Genomic DNA, 23,279 nt, shown 5'->3' on the forward strand with positions numbered 1-23,279 from the left:
CATGCAAATTTAAAATGTTACCATATAAATAATAGTGAAATTAATAAATACTTTACAAGCTTTAGAAACGCAAACAATTGAATAGATTTCCCTCAAAACTTGCTCTCAAATATTATGAAACATAATGAAGGTTTTTTAGTAACTATTTAGGGACAATAAATGAAGCCGTTAATTTTTTTTATTAATTAAAATATATTTTCATAATAAAATAGATTAATTTATCTTTAGCTCGATCATCCCAGTTTAATGAAAATATTGTCAATTTTTCAAACATCTATTCTATACGCAAAAAATGCCAATGTACGTCACACAGAAATCTCTCTTATTACTTATTTTCCAATGGCAACAGTAAAATTAAAAAAAAAAAAGAAAAAAAAGACATTGTACGAATTCCAGACTGTTCCATTGAATGGTTTTAAGGCAATTGAATTTAAAGCTTCGAACAGAGTGCAAAATATTATTAGAAATATTTTCAAAAGTGTTCTTTATGTCACCAAAAAGTCTATTCAATCAGAGGAAAAAAAATATATAATAGAAAACAAGAAATACGCACCAAAAAGAAAGTTTAATCGAGAGCAAAAGTAGGCTTGACCATCACCTGATGGGGGATCGCTATTACTTGCCTACGAAGATTATGTTCATATATTATAAAATAATTATCTGATAAAACTATCCTTAAAAGCAATTATAAAATCACCCTATAAAATTATAACTACTCGCTCTCAACGCTCCCGAGGTTCAATCCTCGGGTTGGGCAAGGTCGACTCAGCTTTTCATCCCTTCAGTGGATCGATAAACTGAGGACCAAGCATGCTTGGGAACTAAACACTGGGGATTCCGCGTTAGGTTGACCACCTAACCGGAATATATGCCTTGCACCCCAGGGCCCTCGGTGGAAAAAGCAGATATGGGCACTCTGTAGGCCTAGGCCCACATGGGTTGCCGCGCCACTGAGTTTAGTTTAAAAATACTTTATTTTATTACCTTAAGACTCAATATTTGTTTTATAATGATGTCGATTCCATTTCCTACAATTTCTCCTTTAATTTTAATAATATTTTAAATTTCTTTTTGATATACTATCTTTTATAATGTTTTTAAATATTATGATGGAATTCCAACTCATCCGTTAAAGCATTCAATCATACTTTTCATATCTTTAACTCCGTAATGAGATTTTCACTTCCGTTTTTATTTCCTAATATGTACACTTTTTAATTGGCCGTGCACTAATTCATTTCAATTCTTAATAGTTAAAAAGTCAATACTCTGGCCGGACAAACTGGTTATCAAAAGCGGCAAGTTTTACTTATTTGCTTATGAGATGCTATTCGCAATACTGAGTTAAATTTTGTATTATCAATAACTTCTGGAAAAACTGGCCTTCGGCAGTTTTTAAAAATTGTTTGGTTTTTTCAATAGTTCTTCTAATATGCTATGGGATTTAAAATTGCTTGATGCAAATAATAAACAAATTCTTTCTTCATTAGTTTTCAACGATGGAAGAAAATCTGGTTTGATGAAACAATGAAAGAAATTTGAATTTCATTTCAACACTAAAATAGAGGAATAAGTTTCCCACTTCTAGAATGCTTTCTAACGATTAAAATGAAATAAAATTTAAACTACAGATTATTCAAATGATGCGTTTGCCATTTATTAAATAAAAACGTTTGCACGAAGCTCCACTGATATGTGGAGCTGTAATACATATAGAAACATCTAGTGTGCTTTATAAATGTTACATAATATAGAAAAGTAGCATTAGATTTGCTCAACATATCCCCCTTTCGAGTTCAACAAAGTACTAGTTGTGGAATAGTTTCTGTGTTAAGGTGTTTGATGATGAAGATTACTTTCCAGTCACAGGGCCGGATTAAAGCACAAATTTATTTAAAATATTAAAATATAACAAATTAAGGTCTTCAATCTCGGCTGAGTACGTACACGCACACGGTTAGGAGCGAAAGGAAAGAAAGTGTGAGAAAATACATCCCGAGTCTAAATACCTGAATGGGATAACAACGCATCCTGATTACGTTACATTCAGCTGAGGCTCAACCTGCATTTGAAGATAATTCGCATTTTTAATTTGATTGACATTCACTACATGCTCTAATCGGAGAACCATATTTTCCACAGATGACCGAAGTATCTGCCAGAATATTAAGAACGTGGCGCTGAATACTGTCCTTCAGATCTGGTGCAGATACTGAACTTTGACTATAGATATTGCCCTTCAGGTGAATCTAGAACCAAAAGACGCAGGGTGTAATATACTGCGAACGAGGAGGCCATGCTATTGGAAAATGCCTGCTGATCACCTATGAATGTGTGAAATGCTGTTTTATCAATTGGTTTAGATGACGATCAATGTGAGGAGGTGTGTCATCCTGCATGAAAATGATGTCCTGAAGACATCTATGCTGTTGAAATTGGGGGATTACAAAACCCCTCCGCTTATAACAGTACCGTTGTCTTGTGATCAAAAACGTGTGGATTCCGTCTGCAGTTATGTCTTCCAAAAATACTATCCAGTGATAATGGTAACCGCAAAACCACACCATACTGTCACTTTTTCAGGATACAAGGGCATTTTCTGAATAGTGTGAGAGCCTCTGCTCAGATTCGATAACTGTAGTTTTAACTTGCCCATTGAGGTAAATGTGGGCTTCATTACTCAACAGAATGTTTCATAGCCAAGGGACGTCAATTACTGTTCCAGCAAGAAATTGAGTTGCAGAAATTTTTCAAGCTTCAGAGACCCTTTCCTGCAATGGGTGGACAGATTTGATTTTGAAGGGATGAAAATACAAAATACTCCGTAAGATTTTTCGTACAGAGGAATACGGTATGTCCAATACACGAGAAATTACTGGCACGTTCCCATTACCATGCGGTGACTAACTGCTGGTTTCAAAGACCGCGGTAGCCACATTTCCGACGCTAGAAGACGGCGTTTGCTTTCGTCCTTTGTCTAGAAAAAGGCCAAGTTTCCCAGTTGTTTCAAATTTCTGTATCACCTGTTATGGGGTAAATGGAGACACTGACTTCGTATCCGCTTCATAAGACGGAATTCTGCTACGGTAGCACAATTTTACCAGTATCTGTCATTCTTGCAACATAGGCATGACATGCAGAGAGGTAACTAATCTGTTGTAGAATCCCCTTTTTTATCTGAAGAATAATGCTAATAGGCATTCGCTGAAATGCAAATGATGTTTCACATTTTCAATGCAAATAATACCATATACAAAGGTGCCTCTTGCCATCAGGGAAGCTGACATAATGGCCAGTCCGGCACTGTGTATGGTCTATAATACAAGGATATTTATAATGCCATCAGAATGTTGTTCGATATTATGAATACCGAATAACATCGTGCACCATAATGTACTGCTGAGAAAAAAAGTTTGGCTAATTTTCTATCACATCTTATTTCTGACAAAGATTTCTCTCCGTTTCGATGCAATATGGTATCGCTTAGATTCTCAGTTTAATTTATTTTTCTTTTACATTTAAAGGCGATAGTTGGTTTAAAAAAATCTGGTAATTCTCTCCATCCATACGAGTTTGAACGTACTGTTACTTTATTTAATAGTCCAATCGGATCACTTTGGATTAAAAAAAATAATACATAACAGTAATTTTATTGTTTAAAATACCGAGTTGGCTACCCAAAACCGGCTTCTAAATTTGAATCCAAATATGTTACCCGATAAGGGGGGAGCAGGCGGAAGATGAAACACCCGCTTTTATATTTAGATAAGTTTTAATTTGAGAGGAAAATTTAAATTAAAAATTAGTAGGTATTAAAGAGACCCATAAAATGAGCCATTGAACATTATAATAGCTTATTACCGTAGGAATAAATAAAAAAATATTTTTCCTTTGTTTTTAATTACAGAGAAATTTCAGATTTCGATGTAAATACATATTACAGAGATGGGAATAACTGGTAAAAATTTAAGATCGATATCTGCATTGTTTTTTTGAAAAATTCTACGTTGATAAAAAAAATAAATAAAAAGGTTTTCCAAAAATTCCAATGAGCACTTTTTTATCTATCAGAATTCACGTACCGAAAAAATAATCCTTTTTTTTAAAAAATTTTTATTTTATTCGAAATAGTGATATAATGACCGATTTTCTGAAAAACCCGTTAAAAATCGAACTACAATTTAATATTTTGTCTCATTTACTAAGCTTAAGGCATTCCCCTACGATTTTAATGCTGCGAACACTTTCGTTCAATATTTCTCGAGAGCCAGCTACTACAGAGATTTTTTTTCCGTTTCAAATTTAATTTTCACCGCCTCTCTGTTTTCCCCAAAATAGACCTTAATGATATCAGTTGAAATCGAAGAACAACCGTTTAGTAATAGGAGTGTTTTTCAGTCTGCGAATTCTAATGCATAGAAAAGTACTTTCCGGCCTTTTAGAATACAAGTGTTTTTTACGTCCGCGAATTCTGATGCATAAAAAAGTACTTTCAGGCCTTTTTTTTGATTACCCTTTCCCCCTTTTTTTTCAACTAAATCGACTTTTTCAAAAATAATGCAGATATAAGTCTGAAATTTTTACCAATTTTTCCTTTCTAAATAACTTGTCAAATTTCAAAAATTTCGCTGAATTAATAAATAAATAATATTTTTTTTACATTTGATTTTTTAAATTTCTTTCTTGGGTTATTAAATTTTTACAACATTCAATGGCTTATTTTATATGCATATTTTAGAGGTATATTTTGGATAGCCAACTCAACAACTTGAATAAATAAAATACTATTTTGTGTTTTTTTCTCATATTTTATTTACTTTTTATGGCAATTCAATTGAATTTTTAAGTTGTATGCTGAAAAATAATAGCCTGGTAAAAGCTTTCCACCGTGCTGCCATCTGTTGTGCAAAGCAATAAATTTTACAACTCAATACCAGGGAAATGGTAGAATTAGCTTTCTTTTCCACTTTCTTAAAAAAAAAATAATTCTAACGACAGCATATAATCACCAACATTTTAAGTTAGTCTAATTGTACATTCAGAAAGCGACATTTCCAATCTACAAAAACCTAGAAGCCCTTAGACAATATAAGTATTGAGGCCCTCTTTTACCCTTCTCGAATTTGTCAAACGAAACTTATTTTTATAGGTTTCAATTTTAATCTCTAATTAAACAGTTGTAAGCAATAAATTTTGGAAAAATAAAATACAATGTTTAGTTTCGGATAATCTTCGAGTGTTGGTTTCAATGCCTCGCTCATAAAAATCAAAATTAAGGAACAATAATAATAATATTTAAAAAAAAAACTCGACATAGCTTTTTAACACGTTATAAATACTATTTAATTATTATACCATCCTTATTTATTAAATTAAAATGCAGCACATATTTTTAGAATTATAAAATTAGGGAATATGAACTTGCGAAAAGAAAATAATTAGGAATATTTTTAGAATAATGTACAAAAATGTTACTTCAAACATTTACAAAAGTTACAAAAAGTTCAAGTACTCGACTTTTATAGATTTAATCAAAGCACATAATTAAATTACTCTGAAAAATATATGACTGTTCGTTCTTTTTACAAACTTTCATTAAACTGTACTTACCACATTGCTGGGTCTTTGTAATCGCTCATTTCCTGCCTTGAATTTAGTCTAAATGTTCATTCTGATAATATATATTCAGGAATTTTGCTCATATAAAATGTACATATTTTATATATATTATTTAAATATATATTATATCATTTTATTCTGAAATTAATTATAAATAAATTAATTTAATAACCTTTGTTTCAGTACGGAGCTACCTGATTGTGAATTTGAAAAATAACTGATTTCATATTATTATAAAATTTAAAATAATAAACAACAGTAAAAAGTAATTAAAAAAACTTTTACCTCTTAATATATATATAAAAGTGTGTTTTAAACGATTGCTTTCATTAAATTTATTATAGATTGAAAAATATTTCAAAACGAGTTTGGAAAACATCTGTGATTTGTTGACTAATAAATATTATTTTTGCAGAGCAAGGAAAAGGCTAAATTTACTAATTATTTGATTGTATAAACTTTGACCTAATAATACTTTGGCAATTGATTTACTGATATTGTCTTGTTCTTAAAATGATACAATATTTTCTATGGCTTTAATTTTGCAGTAGCCATTCGTATCAGCTATAAATACATTTCAATAACTTATTTAAATATTGTGCATTTACAATAATGTTTAAAAAACGAAATATAATAACTTTACTCTTTAAAAGATGAAAGTTTCTACAAGAAGCCTCTGGTGGAATCTAAAGCAGATTCATGACGTGCTCTTATAATTGACTGAAAAAAACACCAAAGAATATATAAAGGAAAAAAAAAAATTCTACATTAAGAATATACAGTAAAGTATCTAGTATAGTAAAAAGTACAGTAAAGTATCTAGTTTTTATATTAAACAAGTGATTAATTATCAAAAAATGCAGTTTCTATTGTAAAAAAATTCTGTCAATGATTAATTATTCATGAGTGTTTTATGACTGCATTAGAAAATTTTATGATTCCACTGAGGAAGTTGCAGTGTGAGCTAAAACCTTAAAGGAAAAAGATACCGTACATTATTATATCGTATTGAACATTATTAATAATACTTTATAATATTACATAGCATCGTATAATATGGAAACATATGTTGTGCTAACGATGAAGTGGATGTGTTTTAGGAAAGAGCGTTTAGTTTTTTTAATAGATATGAAAATTTTATTTGGTTCTCTGCACACATTTCTGGGCTTTAACCATTCCTTCTGGGTTATTTTTTTAAAGCGTACATTTTTTCGAAGGAAAATTATGCAGAAGTTTTCTGAAATATAGATGAAATATAAATTTTAAAACTTCAGTGCACATGTGCGTTGTACTTTCATTGAACTATTGCATTTAAAAACTTATCAAAGGGAATCTGTAAACATTAGATTGTTATTTGAACGTGGATCAATACAACACGTCCTAAAAAGGAAAGCGTCATCTAATTAAGTAGAAAGTAAAGCAACTGAGGGAGATACTGATTATCCCCTTCACAGTGAAGCTTGGCGCAAATCTCATCTAATTGATGCGCATAATTTTGGCAATTTATTTGGCATACTTTCCTATCCTACTCTCAAGTTTCTTAAGTAACAGCATTTGCAACGCCCCTTCTTTCAGTAATAGCAATTTTTGGAAATGAAAAACAAATTCTCCGCCTATTCATAACACATCGACCATTTTCGGAAAATTATTGCCAAACTGGCGTACGTTTGGAGGAATCTGCGCCAACTTTCATACGTAGTGATAATACGTAACCTATTACTCCTCCTTCCCATTCATTAGCTATCGTCAAAAATTACAACCAAAAATTATCGCTAAAAACTCTGCATTTTAGTTTTCATGATCCTAAAGATATGCAAGAAACTTGAGATTAATTCTTGCAATTTTTTTCAATAATATAGCTAAGTGCTCGAAATGATGAATTAATTTGCAGAATAATCTGCATGTTGTAAAACTTTACTTGATATTATATAATCCTTTGATTGCTAACTGTTCTTGGTTCAAGCGCTTCGTGTGAGCAGCCTGCAGGAGCGATCGCTGGGGATTGAACACTTTATCGCGCAAAACGGATCTTGTCGTCGGCGTAAAAATACATTATAATACAGTACACAATCCATTTACTATTACTTTGTCCACTTCAAAATGGATTCGAACATTTTTTATTTTCAATATATATTGTTTATTCACCAATGGTAGAGTTTTAAAACGCTCTAATTTGCTAATTATAATTTATGTATTTCAACATTGAAAATTGAACAAATAGCAAGTAACATAAATACTCTGTATATAAAACCCTTTCACTGAAGAAAGAAAAACAATAAGAAAATTAGTAGTTCAGTTTTGTATGGTAAATCTCAAAAAAAGCATCGACACATAATCCGACGTCGCATTCTGTACACTCGTATAGTGTATCCCTACTTCTTTAATGCTTCCTGCAAACAACAAACACACTTTCTTCTCAATATTCCTGTAAAGTAACATTTTCGAAAGGAACTGTATTCGCCAAACGAAATGGTAGGCCAAACCAAAGTGACCAAATAAACGAGATTTCGTTTTTTTCTCGTTACTGAACAAGGTATAAAGGTTCCTGCGATTGTTGTACATATACGAAAGAAATAATTTCCGGACATACATATCAAACAACAGTAGTGCAGGGAGATGACCGAACTTCATCATCGTGATATATCTTGAAACATATCGATATTATTCGGTATATCCTGATACCATTATTTATTTATAGCTATTATACGTTACAAATAGCATCTCTTAACAGATTGACTGATCAATGCAACACCAAATAAAAGGAAGTTTCAATTTATATAATAAAAATATTCGCTTTCTTTTGAATAAAAACAGTTGTAAATAATTACGTTAAAACCTCTTTAATAGAGTGTGTTAGTGCCAAAGCAAACCTTGCATGTTACAATTTATAACACAGTGCTTTTTCAATATAAATATTTTCAAAATTTTTCTCTTTTTACTGCTGACTTAAAAAACTTCAGTTTCTTTCATTCTTCATTAAAAAAAAAAGGAAAACGACGCAATAATACCTTTAACAAGTAAAATTAAGTAGTTTTAATAAATCATGAATTCAAAATCTGATGTTTTGAACAATTAATTTTAGTTTCTTGAAAAACTAATTAGAGCTTTTTATTTTATGTGAGTACTTTTATGTGTGAAAATGCGAGCTGTGAATAAAATTGTGGATTTAATCTGAATTAATCCTTTTTGCTTTTATTTCTGAAGATGAATATTTAGCGATTAAACAAAGGACAGTCCACAACCTTTTGATGACCGTAATTATTTTTCCCATAATGGTATCATTCAGTTAGGGAACGGAAGACACTCTGTTCCAAAATGACATGTTTAAAACAATTATTTTTATATATTAGAATATGACAGTATTCATAGAAATATTAACCAAAATTTTGCATAAAGGTCGATAAGAATGAAGAGCAACAAAATTGAACATTTACCGATAACCAAAACGAAATCGAAAACGCAAATTGTGAATATCGATTTATTGTATCGCGATTCATCGTGAACTATTATTCATAATCATGATTTTGATAGATCGATATTTTTCGAAAACTGGCATCAAAAAATACCAATTTTTTTCGATAAATCGAAAATTGGTAGAGCCCTAAACAACAGTAAACAGACAAAGCTTTCTCTAAACGCATATATGCGCTCATAGCAGTCAAAGAGTTAAATCTATGTGGTTATAAATCAAAACAGTACAAATGTAGATCTGAAAATCATTTATTAAAGACATGTATATAAAATGTATTACATATGCATGCTCATAAAATAAAGTTCTTTACACAATATAAAATAACCATAACAAGACTGATATAAAGAAACGTTCATTAAGTCCAAAATTTGTACATTTATACACATATCTCTGAGGAATATTCTTTCACTTCACTGATGAAACTGCTGTATATGAAGGCTCGCTCTAAAGGAAGACACAAGAGATTAACATTACACTTTTAAAGTTAATTATTAAATAGCAATAGTAGTTTTATATTTGTGAAAAATTCAATTTGTTCTCGCCTTTTAAATAATTTATATATCACTTAATTTCAAATATACAAATACTTTATTTTATGAGTTTCGTGAAAATTAATTTTTTTCTCAAGTCTCAAAATTTAATTACCGTAGATTTCACTGTCTGAAATAAAAATTCCGGATCTGTTAGCATTATGAACCGCAGTAAATCTGCCCGAGCAGCAAAAAAGAAGGTTTGAAATTCAAAAGCTGTTCACGCGTTGCAACTTGCTTTTTCTACGTTTGATACTTCACCGTGAACTGTTGCCGTCTTCTTTAAATGCTATCTAGATGTTTCAAACGCAATCTAATCAGCAGAAGATGTCACATTTCTGCTGTATAATGAGTTCTTGACTCAAGGTCTAGGCTAGATATACTACAAGAAGGATCCAGCTAAGAACCATTACCATTTGTTGAAAATGTTTCTTTAATAATTTTTACATACTGAGAGTGGAAAATCTCCATTGTAGTACAAGCAAAGAAAATTTGAATGATATCACAAATGATATATTGGAAAAATGTTTGCTTTTTCTAGAAAAACAAAAATATTCCACTGGTTTCGTTACACCGGGTGAGTATAAAAAAAACTATCCCGCTACATGAGACCGTAATTATCATAGCATTCACAAGAACGAAATAAAATTTTGGTTCAAGGTATTGTGAAGTATGCGTTCAAGAATCATTTGAAAAACATCAGTTAAACTAACATTTACGGTCGCAGTGACAAATTTTCAAATGGAAACACCAAGTTTTTTTTTAAAAAATTGGAATGTGTTCTCAATAGCAAAAAACAAACAACGCTGGAACGGTACCTGTAGCACGAAAACCGCCACCGCTGGAACGGACTAAGAAGATAGGAGAAAACAACTGTGGTGTGCCTGCCAGAGTGAAAACAGATTCTTTTCGGCATGGTCCGTGCGTTGGTTCTAGATACCATCTGCCGGAGGCAAAGTGTTATCGTGGCTGAAGTAGATCAAGTGGAAAATTTGTGAAACACAATAAAATGTTTTGATTTCTGTTTCTTTTCGACTATTATTGGTTGTTTTCTCTTTTCTTCTTAGACCACTGGTGATTTCTCTTCTTTCTAATCCTTCTTCCGCTCATGATTTTCGTATTACAGATACCGTTCCAAAGCTATGTACAGTTTTTTGCTTTGGAGAACACATTCCAATAAAAAAAAAAGTTGGGGGTACCATTTGAAAATTTCGAAATTTAGTCACTGTAACTATGACTGTTAGAGTTAACTGTTATTTTTCATATGAGTCTTGAGCGCATACTTCAAAATATCTTGAACTAAAAATTTATTCCGTTCATGTGAACGGTATGATAGTTACGGTCTCATATATTGGGATAGTTTTTTTTTTTTATAATCACTTGGTACATCATTAATAAGACAATTAGTGGATAGGTAGATAATAGGTAGATAGATTGATAGAAGCTTTAAGGATTTTCTAATATTCTGGTATTCGGAATTCTTTGCTAAAAGAGTGAAGAATGGAGTTTGGTCCTTGTCATAACTACGGCGATCAAACAATATAATTCCACTGAAAATGAAGTCTTTTTCCATAAAATTGATAAAGAAAATAATAAAAAAACACTTTGGAAACGATTAAAACACTGTAAAATTTAAATAGTGTCGACGTGGAAGAAAGCATTTTAATTAAAAAAGTATTGAATTGTTTGTCGGATTCTTTTGATAAATATTTGAGAAATTCAAAATATAATCAACAAAAGATTTTAAAAAATTCATTAATTTAATTTTGAGTAGACACTAGAAAAGTAATTTTCTTTTACTGCTATTTTTAAATAAATTATATTTTATATCAAAAGATAAAACATAATTATGCATTAACCGAATGAAATAATGAACATTACATATCTATGCTTACAATTTTAAACAAAAACATTTCAATGACAAAATCAAACTGACATGAAAATAGCAAACATGTTGAAAAAAGCACACATATAGTCACATATCTAGAAACAATAAAGAAGACTGAGAGAAACACAAACAAAATGTATAGCAACAGTTCATAATCATAAAACAAAATCAACAAAAATAGGACTAAGACGTAAACGAAACAATGCAGATTGCCACTGCAGGCAAACAGACATTTCTTGTAACTTTTAATAGAAAGTAATACATTGAACATTCATCTAAAGTAATACATTGAACATTCATCTAAAGTAACACATTGAACATTCATCTAAAGTAACACATTGAACATTCATCTAAAGTAACACATTGAACATTCATCTAAAGTAACACATTGAACATTCTAAGACACTGTAACGAAACGAAAAGTCACGTCAGTTAGGCATACTCATAAGTAGCACATACTGTTATGGGTTAACAAAAATGGCAAAGGGGCACAAAAACGGTTTATAAGGGACACTGAACTTCACGTCAAAATAACTAAGGGAAGGAAGAAAGCTGACGATTATTATTTTAAAATAATCATTGCAACACATACATGTTACCTCCTTCTCAGTAAGCACTTTTTTGTCTCCAATCAGAGACAAGGAGCTTAAAATCCTGCGTTGGTCGCTGATCTAAAATCAATATCAATGAATGTTTTATAAAGGAAGGAATATTTTATGATCGCTTTTAATTTAACAAAGAAAAAGTGTTTAGATTATAAGAAAATTTCATAAATATTATACAAGCAAAATTGTGAAAGCATGATTTAAAAAAAAAAAAATCTCCAAACATTTTTAACAGATTGGAAGACAATTCTAAACAAAATATAATAACCAAATCATTTATATAGTTAAAATTTATTCTAATTCCATATCCCTATGCATATTAAATAACAGAGTCGATATATACGTTTTAGACTTATTGACTAATCCGCCTCGTTGCAATAAATACTGTTATTTTGAGTCACGTATAACAGGTTAAAGCACAACTTATTGCAAAATGTTGGATTTTTTAAAAATTAATATACCTAAGATAAAGAAATCCAACCCATTAATTAGTATAACCACAAACTGTTTACTCCAAGCCACCAGGAGGCACGCGGGAAAGTTTGAATGACCGGACCGTCGCAACAGCAATACTGTCGGGAACTGTAATTGAGTTCTAAGGGCTATCACCCTCCACGGTACAACCCTTCCCTAAAGAAGTACGTCCCGTCATCGATGGAAGGATCCAGACCCACCCCCCTCTTTTTGTGTACCTATAAAGGTGGCGAGAATCTACCACTATACCGGAAGCTTCTCATCCTCAATTACGAGGTGCCCCCCCCCAATGGGACAATTAATTGGTGTATGACAAACAACAAAAAGGAACTCGCAATTAGGTTAAATTTTTCGTATGGATCAAATACAGAAATATGAAACTGGAATAAACCACAACAAAACAGTTTAAATTTTATATCCATGAAAGTTTTGTAGAATCTTTACAGTCAATGCCACCTTTTCTGCAATAGAATAATAACCATAAATTTATTGTTAAAAATGTTTCAATTATAAAGCATATTGATAATTCTACACTCAAGAGTTCTGTCTGAATGTTTATTTAATAAAGAATCCCATGATGTATGGCACTAAAATCAAAATCCTTAAGGTAGAAAAAATGAATAGCTATGCATACTTCCATAGTGTTAGAACTGCTCACTTATAAGAGGGTCTGATTTATTTTGCATAAATTGTCGTTTAAAATGTTCGCCTCTCATTTATTTTTAAACAGATTTCACTTTTGAAATTTGCAACCAACAGGAAATATAGAAGCATTTACCCAATAAACAGTTATGCTGTAATTGAAAATAAAAAGTGGTAAGCGTTGTAAATGGTTAAAAAAATAAATACTGTTTCCTACGTTAAAGTCAAATGAACAATGCTTTATAACATGGTAAACGTGAAAAGTGCCTGATAGTTCACCAAGTTGTTCAAAACAACGTATGAACGGCCTTATGTCTGGTATGAATAGTTTTTTTCGATTTCCCTTTATATTCATTTTTAATATTTACAATACTTACAGCTTTAGGCTTTTATTTACAATTCTTTATAATTATTAAAATGAAATATTTCATCTGTATTCAGAAAGAATATTGGCAGAAATAGTGATTGAATCCTGTGAACTCCCTAACTTATTTTAAAATTTAACTAAAGAGTTAAGGTATCCGACTAGGTTCGAAGACGAATAAAAAAAAAAGATACATAAACATTTTATGTTGTACCAAATAGCTAAACCAAATTTGGACGTCATGATTAGAATTTTTAAAAAAAACACACACTCATTGCCTTTAGTTTTTGAAAAAAAAAAAAAAAACACTGCTTTTTTAATGAAAATTTTGCAAAATTTTCAATGCTAGGATAAACAGTAAGTTAAAAAATAATAGAAATATTTAATTTTTATTTCGCCTATATATAGCCCTATTCCCATCTATTCAACTATATATAAAAAATGTTACAGACCCCAAGATAAAAATTATTTTAATAAATAAAAATTTTATGAGAATTTGAAGTTCCGTTAATGCTTTTTTTTTATCAAAATTTGTCTATGTTTTGAATTTAAAACCTCTGTGAAACACGTCTAAATGAAGCTACCTTCATAGGTTCATCATACCTTCAAAGGTTTTGGATACATGCTTACCAAATTTCATTAAATATTATTGAATTGATTTTAAGGTATCATGTTTTCCGTGAATCAATCACAGTGAAATATTCATTCAGAAAATGCGTTTAGATATTCTATTTGCAAATTAGTTCATCCAAATGCGCTGGAAACAAATGTAGTTCTCACGCTTTTTTAACAGAAATGCCAAAAATTAGCAAACTACTGCTGAATAGGTAGAGAGTTAATATAAACGTATAAAATATTTTAGAGAATTTTACGGTAAAAATAAAATAAATCAAATTTTCGGTTAAAAATACCACTGTTTCCGATTTCATTTATATTTGTTGTGTGTTATTGAAACTACGGTATCTATAGTTCTATCTTTCACGTATTAAAAACTTTTCAAGTTATACAAGTCTTTTTAGAATCTACGAAGTGTGGACTTTATTTTCAGATACCTGAAGGTTAACTCTTTGCTTTAGAAAAAGATATGAATAGAAAAGTAGAACCAAATAATGTAAATACTTGCCTTTCCAAGAGCAAATAGAATGGCTAGTACGAATGCCGATAATATTAAGAAACCTCCAACTGAAACCATGAAAAATGAAATAATGTTTGTTACAAGAGGAATTGTAGTGAGCACGAGTTTCAGCTGCGATACGATGTCTTCTCCAGCTTCTGCAGTCTGAAAAAGAAAATTGAATTTCATTTACTTTATTTTTTTTTTAGGCTTGATAATTTAAAGCTTTAAGAGAATTTTGGGGAGAAATTAAAAATATGCATCATGGCTCGCAAAAATATCCACTGCAATCAGAACGGCGATATTTATCTAAATTTAAGGGTATCCAGAAATTTACGCAATATTTGAATTTGCCACTATTCGTGCAGTGAAGTGTTGGCAACACTATTAAAAAACCCATTTGACAGCTGATAGTTTAGGTTTTGCAAAAATGAAGCGTTACACGATTGAACAACGTGTTAACTCAAGATTTGAATCAAATAAAAAACCCAGTCTTCTCTTTAAATTGTTATATTTTTATTGAATCGTAAAGTACGCAGCATAGGGTTATGTATGGAATAAAACATATGGCAAATAACTTCCACGGCTTTGCTAGCACATACGCTCTCTTTTGTCGAAATTTTCCATGACCATTTTGCATAAATGTGGCTGAATTTCGTTATTGCAGCGTTAAATTTCCTCTTTCAATGTACGCGTGCTTGTGAGCTTGTTAGCTTAGACCTTGACTTCAAATAACACCATAAAAATAAATCCAATGGTGCTAAATCAAACGATCTAGGGGGTTTATTCTCAACTTTTCGAACTGTGGCAGCCAGACTTTCATTATTTTTGAAATATTATTCAACAATGAAAACACGTTTTATCGTGTAACGTTTCATTTCCTTATTCTATCAGCTGTCAAATGGTTTTTAATAGGGTTGCCAACACTTTACTGGACGAATGGTGGCAATTCATATCTTGGGACACCCTTTATATATTATTAAACATCGATTACTTTTAGAGTAGATACTAAGTGCATGATTGCCAAAGGCTGTTATTTTTTTTGTGGGGTGGGGATAGCCCAGATGTGGTGTTTATGATATAAAAATTCTTGTATGTCTACTAAGAAAGATTCTTGTAAGGTTCAAGTATTTATGTTAAAAAGTTAGTTCCAAAAGAGTTCGAAATATTAAAAGAATTTTCTTCAATCCTTTAACAGGCTATTTTTTCTAATTATGGTGTACTAAAATATTTTTAGGATTGAGATTGGCTTAAGAAATGCTATTCATTTAGCTTTTCAGATAAATTTAATGATTAATTAATTTAATTAATTAACCATTAAATTAATCATTATTAACAGTTTTTATCGCAGTTAAGTAGTTATTTTTAATGGAACTGATCAACCTTTTAGAAAAATTCGATGACTATTTTGACGGAGACGTGATTAATATATCCTAGTCTTAATTTTTGAGTTCTTTTAAAGTTGTAGCTACAGAGTAGCAGTTATAAAAACAAGAGAAACGTATATATAATTTTTTCTATTTCATTATATTAAAAAGTACTAAAAGCCATCAAAAATATCTGAAAACGAATTCACAAAGTTATTCTTTTAAAAAAAAATGGCTTTTTAATCCAGATATATATAAAAAAATTTAAATTATTAGCGTTTTAAAAACCAATTCCCTTTCTCACCACTTACATTAAAACTTAAAGCTCTCCTGAGTTACATAGTTATGTGGCTTCCCCAGGCCTCTCAGAAATTAATTTTATATTTTTAATCGTTCAACATTTAGCTATAGTATCCCACGAAAATCACGCCTTTAAAATGACTGTTTCCTCCGTTAAATTTTGGTAAAATTACCATTTGAATTTATATAAGTTCTGAATGTTATCTCGCAATCTCTGAGTTTTCTGCTTTGCTGTTGAGATAATGTCATTTCCTGATCCTAGATTTAACCTAGATATTAAATCCAGATTTTTTAAATAAATTTATTAAAAAGCTGAACATTTTGCTTAACCATGAAGAAGAATAAAGCCATGATTTCAATTCTTCGCTTGCTCATTCAAGATAAATTTTGTTTAATTAAGCCGACAGGAATCGAAACCATTGGAGTTTCTCACTACAGGTTTTATTTCAACCCATTTACGAAAAAATTATCACGGGTTATCTAAAACAAGCGTAATCTAAAAACAGAGAGTAACTAATTCAAATGCACTTATTTTTATTCACATCTCAATTTCCTTTCCACATCTACATACATTTCCTTTGGAGTGAATTCTTTTTGAGTGGCAAATTGCATTTACTACCGTGGCGGATGTCGGCATTTTACGACTTTAAGCAATGAATCCCTTTTGTCAATGAACTGATCAATTTAATTTCACTTTTTAACACATTTTTAACATAACTTAATAATTTATTGCAGGTTAATTTTTTATTTTGATAATTTCGAGAGAATGTATATGTTTTTATTTGTTTATCGTGACTCATACAGCGAGGTATCCATGTTTGTAAAATTATTATCTAAGCAGATGTTCAGAGCTTATAAATGTTGAAATAACTAAATGAGCAGATATTCTTATCATTTATGCTTGGCAAAAATATTAATACTAACCTAAAAATGTTATAATTCATTGAATTTGTATTTTCTTTTACAAATGTATTAATTTAGTAACTAGAGTATTAACATCTTCCTCACCGATATGTCTTCTGTCTACCCCCTCCCCACCCCTTTCAGTCCAGGGACCTTAACGCTCTAATAGAAAATCCATCACCGATAGCGAATATTTGCGAACTTCCAGATTTGTTGTACTAAAAAAATATTAGTTTCTGAATTGATATTTTGTGTGTGCATTTCAGTTCAGCTTTCATTGCTAGTTTGAAAATTGTGAAATAGAAATATATAATATCATCCCTATTTTATCAAAATGTTGCATGTCAAAAGTGGTACATAATTGGCAATAATGGCACACGAGATTTTGATGTAACAACAGGAATCACTAGTGACATTTGTCATGTTGTGACAACATACAACAATCACATATAACAATTTAAGACCAGATATAGCTAAACTATATAAATAATTTGCCCCCATTCCATAAAATGTTTCAGTTTATTGAACATACGATATTTTAAAACAACAGTGACGACATCTTCTATTTGGTTTGGAAAGAGATACTAAAATAATTACTAGTAATTTTCTGTAAAATATCTCTATAATCACAGTTATTATAACTAGTGCAGCAGGTCGATTAAAACATTTTAGTAGCCTACTTGTCAATTAATTTGCTTGAAATAAGAATGTTTTGAATTATAAAAATTAGGATTACAATGTGTGTACATATTGAATTATAAAATTCGTAATTAAAGTATAAGTAATTATCTTTTACACTACATTGGATTATTCATTTTCAATAACTAGTTATGTTATTTCCACTTGATAGGTTTTGTAAAATATTAATTGCCGATGTTAAATACATTTGTTAGAAAATTATTATTTCTTTATAATCTTTCATGTTACTTAAATGCTTATAACTGTATATAAGTAAAGCGTTGACTAATAATAATGGTTAACTTTTCAAGAATTTTATTACTTTAGTTATTTTTTTCCATGAAATAAAATTAAAACAGATATGAATTAAAATGTAATTATAAAATTAAAAATAACTAAAATAATTTATTAACATCTTGATATAAGGTAAAAGTGTTCTGAAATATAAAACTGAATTCACCAACTATTAAAAGAAGGGCCTCATAATAATATGCATTAGGTAATTAGGTCAAGATTCCATTAGGCAAAGGCCTATTTCCGACAATGTGTATAACATTATGAGTTAATGATAAGGTATTAAAAAATGCTTTTGATTATGCCAAAAATGTCATAAGAAAAAATTCTTACCTCGCTGAACCACAGAATTGGAAAATATATTCTTTTGGTTATGTTTTCAAATTGTCTGAAAAATAAAAGATACTCACGATAAATATAATTTTTAAGAAGCTATCAAACAAAAACCGAAAATAAAACGGGATAGATTTCCTTAAAAGAGATATTTCATTTTAAATTTAAGAATTATCAAACAGAAATATATAAAAATAATTCTAAAACTATTTATTAAAAGATAGTAAATATTTAGATTCAGATTCTTCTTGTAAAAGATAATATCTTAAGATGGCGTTCTTCATCTTATCATTATGAGAATCATGGAACGAAAAAAGAATTGCATTAAACAATTTGCCTCAGTTCTATACGTCACTTAATTTGTTTACGTTTATCTGTAGAAACGTTCCTCGCTGATTCTAATCGATCGAAGTGTGTATACTTTCACAACTCAAGGTCACCAATTGCAAATCTCAAATATTTACGTTTTATGATAAGGGCTGGAATAGCCTGTTTGATAGGGAGTTGGATTCGCTTTCCTTGGGTTGCGAGTTCGAACCCCGCCGGCCGAATATTCTCCGTGTGTGTGAGTGTGTATGTGTGGTGGGTGGAGCGCGTATAAATTTTTCTTGGTCACAAAGTCCTCCATGTCGAGAGTAATACCACAGGGAGTACTGAATCAGGGGTGATCGTTTTGTGATTCAGGTCTAAATTACAATCTGTGGATGAGTGAGCGCAATGCATGAATGAAATTCGCCCCGTAAAAAAGGTTGTGACATCTGTGTAGTTAAGTCGAATTCTTGGCCCTAGATGGCGTTACTGAAAAAATAAGACGCACCCTTGGCTCAAAATTTCTGACTTCTAAAGTCAGTGGGCTTGTCTATGACAAGTGCCATTAGAAACAACAACAATTGTTTATTTAGAAATTCTCAATGTGTACTGTTTTTATTTCCGATGAATAATTGGCTTTTGCAAACACTTGATAAATTAAAAATTACAATTGCGTTTAACCGTTCATTTTATGTATTTTTCATCAGATTAGTTATCAAAAAAGAAATTCTGGATGATCTTGGATTACCTTGCTTTCTGTTTACTGAAATTAAGTATTAAAAATTGGAAAATTGCAACAAGTGGAAAACCATAAATTCTTATTTAGTCAGAAATAAGAATATTAAATGATTTTTCATTTATATTATGGGCGAAAGGCCTTTAGTTTTTTTTTTTTTTTATCGTTTGCTTTACTGACAAATCAAACTCAAAATCCAGCAAAGATCCAAACTCCCTCAATGGTAAAGTACATTATATGCTCAAAAAGAGGATTGTTCTCCCTTCAACTCTTTCGAATATTTAAACAATCTAATAAACTTTAACTTTACGTACTTAACTTTATATACTAGCGAGAATCGAATATGCATTTTGGACTTTTCATCATATTGGATTCAAAATTTACAGTTTTGATGTCAAAACCACTAATTAAAATTAATTTATTATGCTTAGTGTTTTGGTGTTAATATAGTCATGTACTCACGGGCAGTCCGCTAAATTGGGGGATATAGTAAAGCATTAGAAATGTATCTATAATTCTAGAATAAATACCACATACTAAAATTCATTCATCTAGCTTGTTGCGATTATGAGTTATCGCGTTTATATACAGATGAATAGTCGATTTCTCCACATATTGGGTCTAAAATTTTATACAGATCTAGATTGTCAGTAATAAAACCACATCCATAATTTCATCTATTTAATTCGTTGTAGTTTTGAGTCATCGTACTCGCATATAGATGAGATTTTCTTTTAAAAAAATTTCTGGAAAAATAGTGATAGTGTACGGTAAATTTATTATAAAAAAAAAGAAATATTCTATCTTTCTACAGAAATTTAAAAAATAACCTATGTGAGTGATGTGCAATACAGATACTTTTTGCTAAATAATTACTACGATTTTTAAAATTATTGCTTATTTCATCCTTCATTTCTTCCTCAAACTTTACAAAAACTACTTCAGAAGCTTCTTTCATAATTACCAAATATGCCTGCTAATAAAAATTGCTGTAATTATAAAATAAACAGTAGTAAAATCTCACCACATTCCTTGTTGATTCATAAACTAAATAATCTTTCTTGATATATAATCACAGATTTTAATTCATCTAGCTTGTTGCGATTATGAGTTATCGCGTTTATATATAGATGAATGGTCGATTTCTCCACATATTGGGTCTAAAATTTTATACAGATCTAGATTGTCAGTAATAAAACCACATCCATAATTTCATCTATTTAATTCGTTGTAGTTTTGAGTCATCGTACTCGCATATAGATGAGATTTTCTTTAAAAAAAATTTCTGGAAAAATATAAGGATAGTGTACTGTAAATTCATTATAAAAAAGGAATATTCTATCTTTCTACAGAAATTTAAAAAATAACCTATGTGAGTGATGTGCAATACAGATACTTTTTGCTAAATAATTGCTACGATTTTTAAAATTATTGGCTTATTTCATCCTTCATTTCTTCCTCAAACTTTACAAAAACTACTTCAGAAGCTTCTTTCATAATTACCAAATATGCCTGCTAATAAAAATTGCTGTAATTAAAAAATAAACAGTACTAAAATCTCACCACATTCCTTGTTGATTCATAAACTAAATAATCGTTCTTGATATATAATTACAGATTTTAATTTTAATATTTTGTATAAAATTGTTAGAATTATATTATGTAAATAGTATGAAGAATAGCATATGTAATCATTAGAAATCCATTTTCCACAGCCCAATAGAGTTTGTAGATAATAACCTTCAAACTTATTTAAACGCTTTCAAAAAACACAAAGACAATTCTTTGATGGATGTCCTTGACATGTTAAGATTTGCTTCCGAGGCAAAAGTAAAAACATTTCTTAAATAGACAGCGACCTTTCTAGAGTTTTATTTGGTAAACACTTACCGGCATTTCCCAATTATTACCGGTACACCCTATTATTATGATTTCCACTTTTTATATGGAAAGTGAATGGCAGATCGACATCTATATTTTCCATTGGCCTTCGAATGGAGTTCTTATATAAGTGCTACTTGTAGAAACCTTAACAGGGCTCTTTAAAGTTATTTTTGAGATCATTGTTTAAATGGAGCCTTAAATACTAAGTTATATGTTGTGTTGACTATAATGATCTATTCCGCGAACGTCAATATTTTCTCCCAAGTCGGTTCATGTTATATAATTTAAATTGTTCTATTATTCCTCTAGTATTGCTAGTAATAATTTCAATGTTTATCTTTTCTTGGATACCAAAACTTAATTTTCATATCTAATTTTTTACCAAATTGATCGAAGGATTTTTCAACTTTGGATCCATAGTTGAGATTTTTCAACTTTGAATATTTTTAAAGATTGGCTTTAAAAATAATTTCTAAGAAAAAATACTGGAATATTTTGAGCAATTTTTAGATAACGGACCATTATATGAATGTGGGAGAACTGATAAGACAATATATATAAGATACGACCAAAAATAAAAATCCTTCTATAAGGGCGGGACATATAAAATTTTTTTTAGGAATGTTGTTTGTAGTTTTGTAATTCGAATTTGAAGCTTTGTAATAGACGACATTTTATAATTAAATTTTACTTATTTTGTTATTAACTTTTTCCTGACATTTTTTAAAGTTTCTCCAAGATAAAAATACTGCATAAATCCTTTGAAAAAACGGCATTCTGATAATAAGACTTCCAGAAAAGAAAACTTGTGTACTACAGTGTGCAAAAGACAGCTATTTTTCTGAAACCTGTCACAAAAGCAGATATTTCCATATTAAATGGCGGAAAAAAATGCCACATTTTTTATTACAAGTGTTCAAGCTAGAGATGCCTTCTGCGAGAGGGAGAAAACCCTAAAAGTAAACAGTCCTACTGCACGGTTTCGATACAATACGGAAAGAAATAACACTGTTATACAAGACGGGTAAATGTGTTTATCAAGATCAGGAATCTATGTAGAAAAGGGGAAAAAAAAATCAAAAAAGTTTTCATAACACTTTTACACTTCTTAAATATTAATAAGCAAAAACAACTTCCTTATTACAACGCGGCAATAAAAAGTTTGTTGCATAATTATTTGAATATTTTATATTTATTATCAATTAATTTTCTTACTTATTCTTCCGTAAGAAGATAAGGACGAAGTTTTCAGGAAAAAAAAAAAAAAACAGGGCAGTGAAAAAAAAATTACGAAGTTCGTAAAAGAATTTGAAGGAATAAAAACCTGCTGAACTAAAAGATTTCGAAAAAACTCCTCTCAACAAGCTGGAAGTCAAAGGTAGATTCCTTTACATCCGAGTTACTACCGGTCAGCAGAAATTGTTGAAGTTAGAAAGAGTCAAAATTAGAACGTTAAACTCACTTTTCAGCCCCTAACTTCTAAGATATTGCAGTTACAAAACTTAAAATACAAAAGTTGTTCGTCTTGAGGTGCTAATTTGGCTAATTGGATTCGTTTTTCTATCTTCAGTATTAAGAAAGTTATAACGAAATGAAAATTTCAACCTTCTTCCATTTCCACCCCCTTTGAGCTAGATGGACCAATTACGTACGCGTCCAAATTTTTACATTTTTAACAATATATTCCAAACCAGTTAAAATCCAAACAAAATTACTCTAGTAATCCTGTTATCCAGATAACATAAGCAAAGAGTTTATATTATATAT

General features: G+C 30.2%; 1 protein-coding gene across 4 annotated transcripts in view; it reads right to left on the reverse strand.

Annotated features, from left to right (window-relative positions):
* Window positions 1-9,323: 9,323 nt before the first annotated feature.
* Window positions 9,324-23,279, reverse strand: part of LOC129960852 (protein croquemort-like) — a 111,428-nt gene continuing 97,472 nt past the window's right edge. For 2 of the 4 annotated variants that reach the window (XM_056074548.1, XM_056074547.1), the window contains exons 12-15: window positions 18,584-18,638; window positions 14,718-14,873; window positions 12,109-12,180; window positions 9,324-9,535 (exon numbers count right to left, since the gene is read on the reverse strand). In XM_056074548.1, coding sequence (XP_055930523.1) covers window positions 9,497-9,535; window positions 12,109-12,180; window positions 14,718-14,873; window positions 18,584-18,638 — 322 coding nt within the window. In that variant the 3' untranslated portion in view covers window positions 9,324-9,496. Of the gene's footprint in view, window positions 9,536-12,101; window positions 12,181-14,717; window positions 14,874-18,583; window positions 18,639-23,279 lie in introns of all 4 variants that reach the window. The other 2 variants (XM_056074549.1, XM_056074550.1) reach the window with 2 other exon arrangements.

Source organism: Argiope bruennichi, chromosome X2 (assembly GCF_947563725.1).
Source record: "Argiope bruennichi chromosome X2, qqArgBrue1.1, whole genome shotgun sequence".
NCBI lineage: Eukaryota > Metazoa > Arthropoda > Arachnida > Araneae > Araneidae > Argiope > Argiope bruennichi.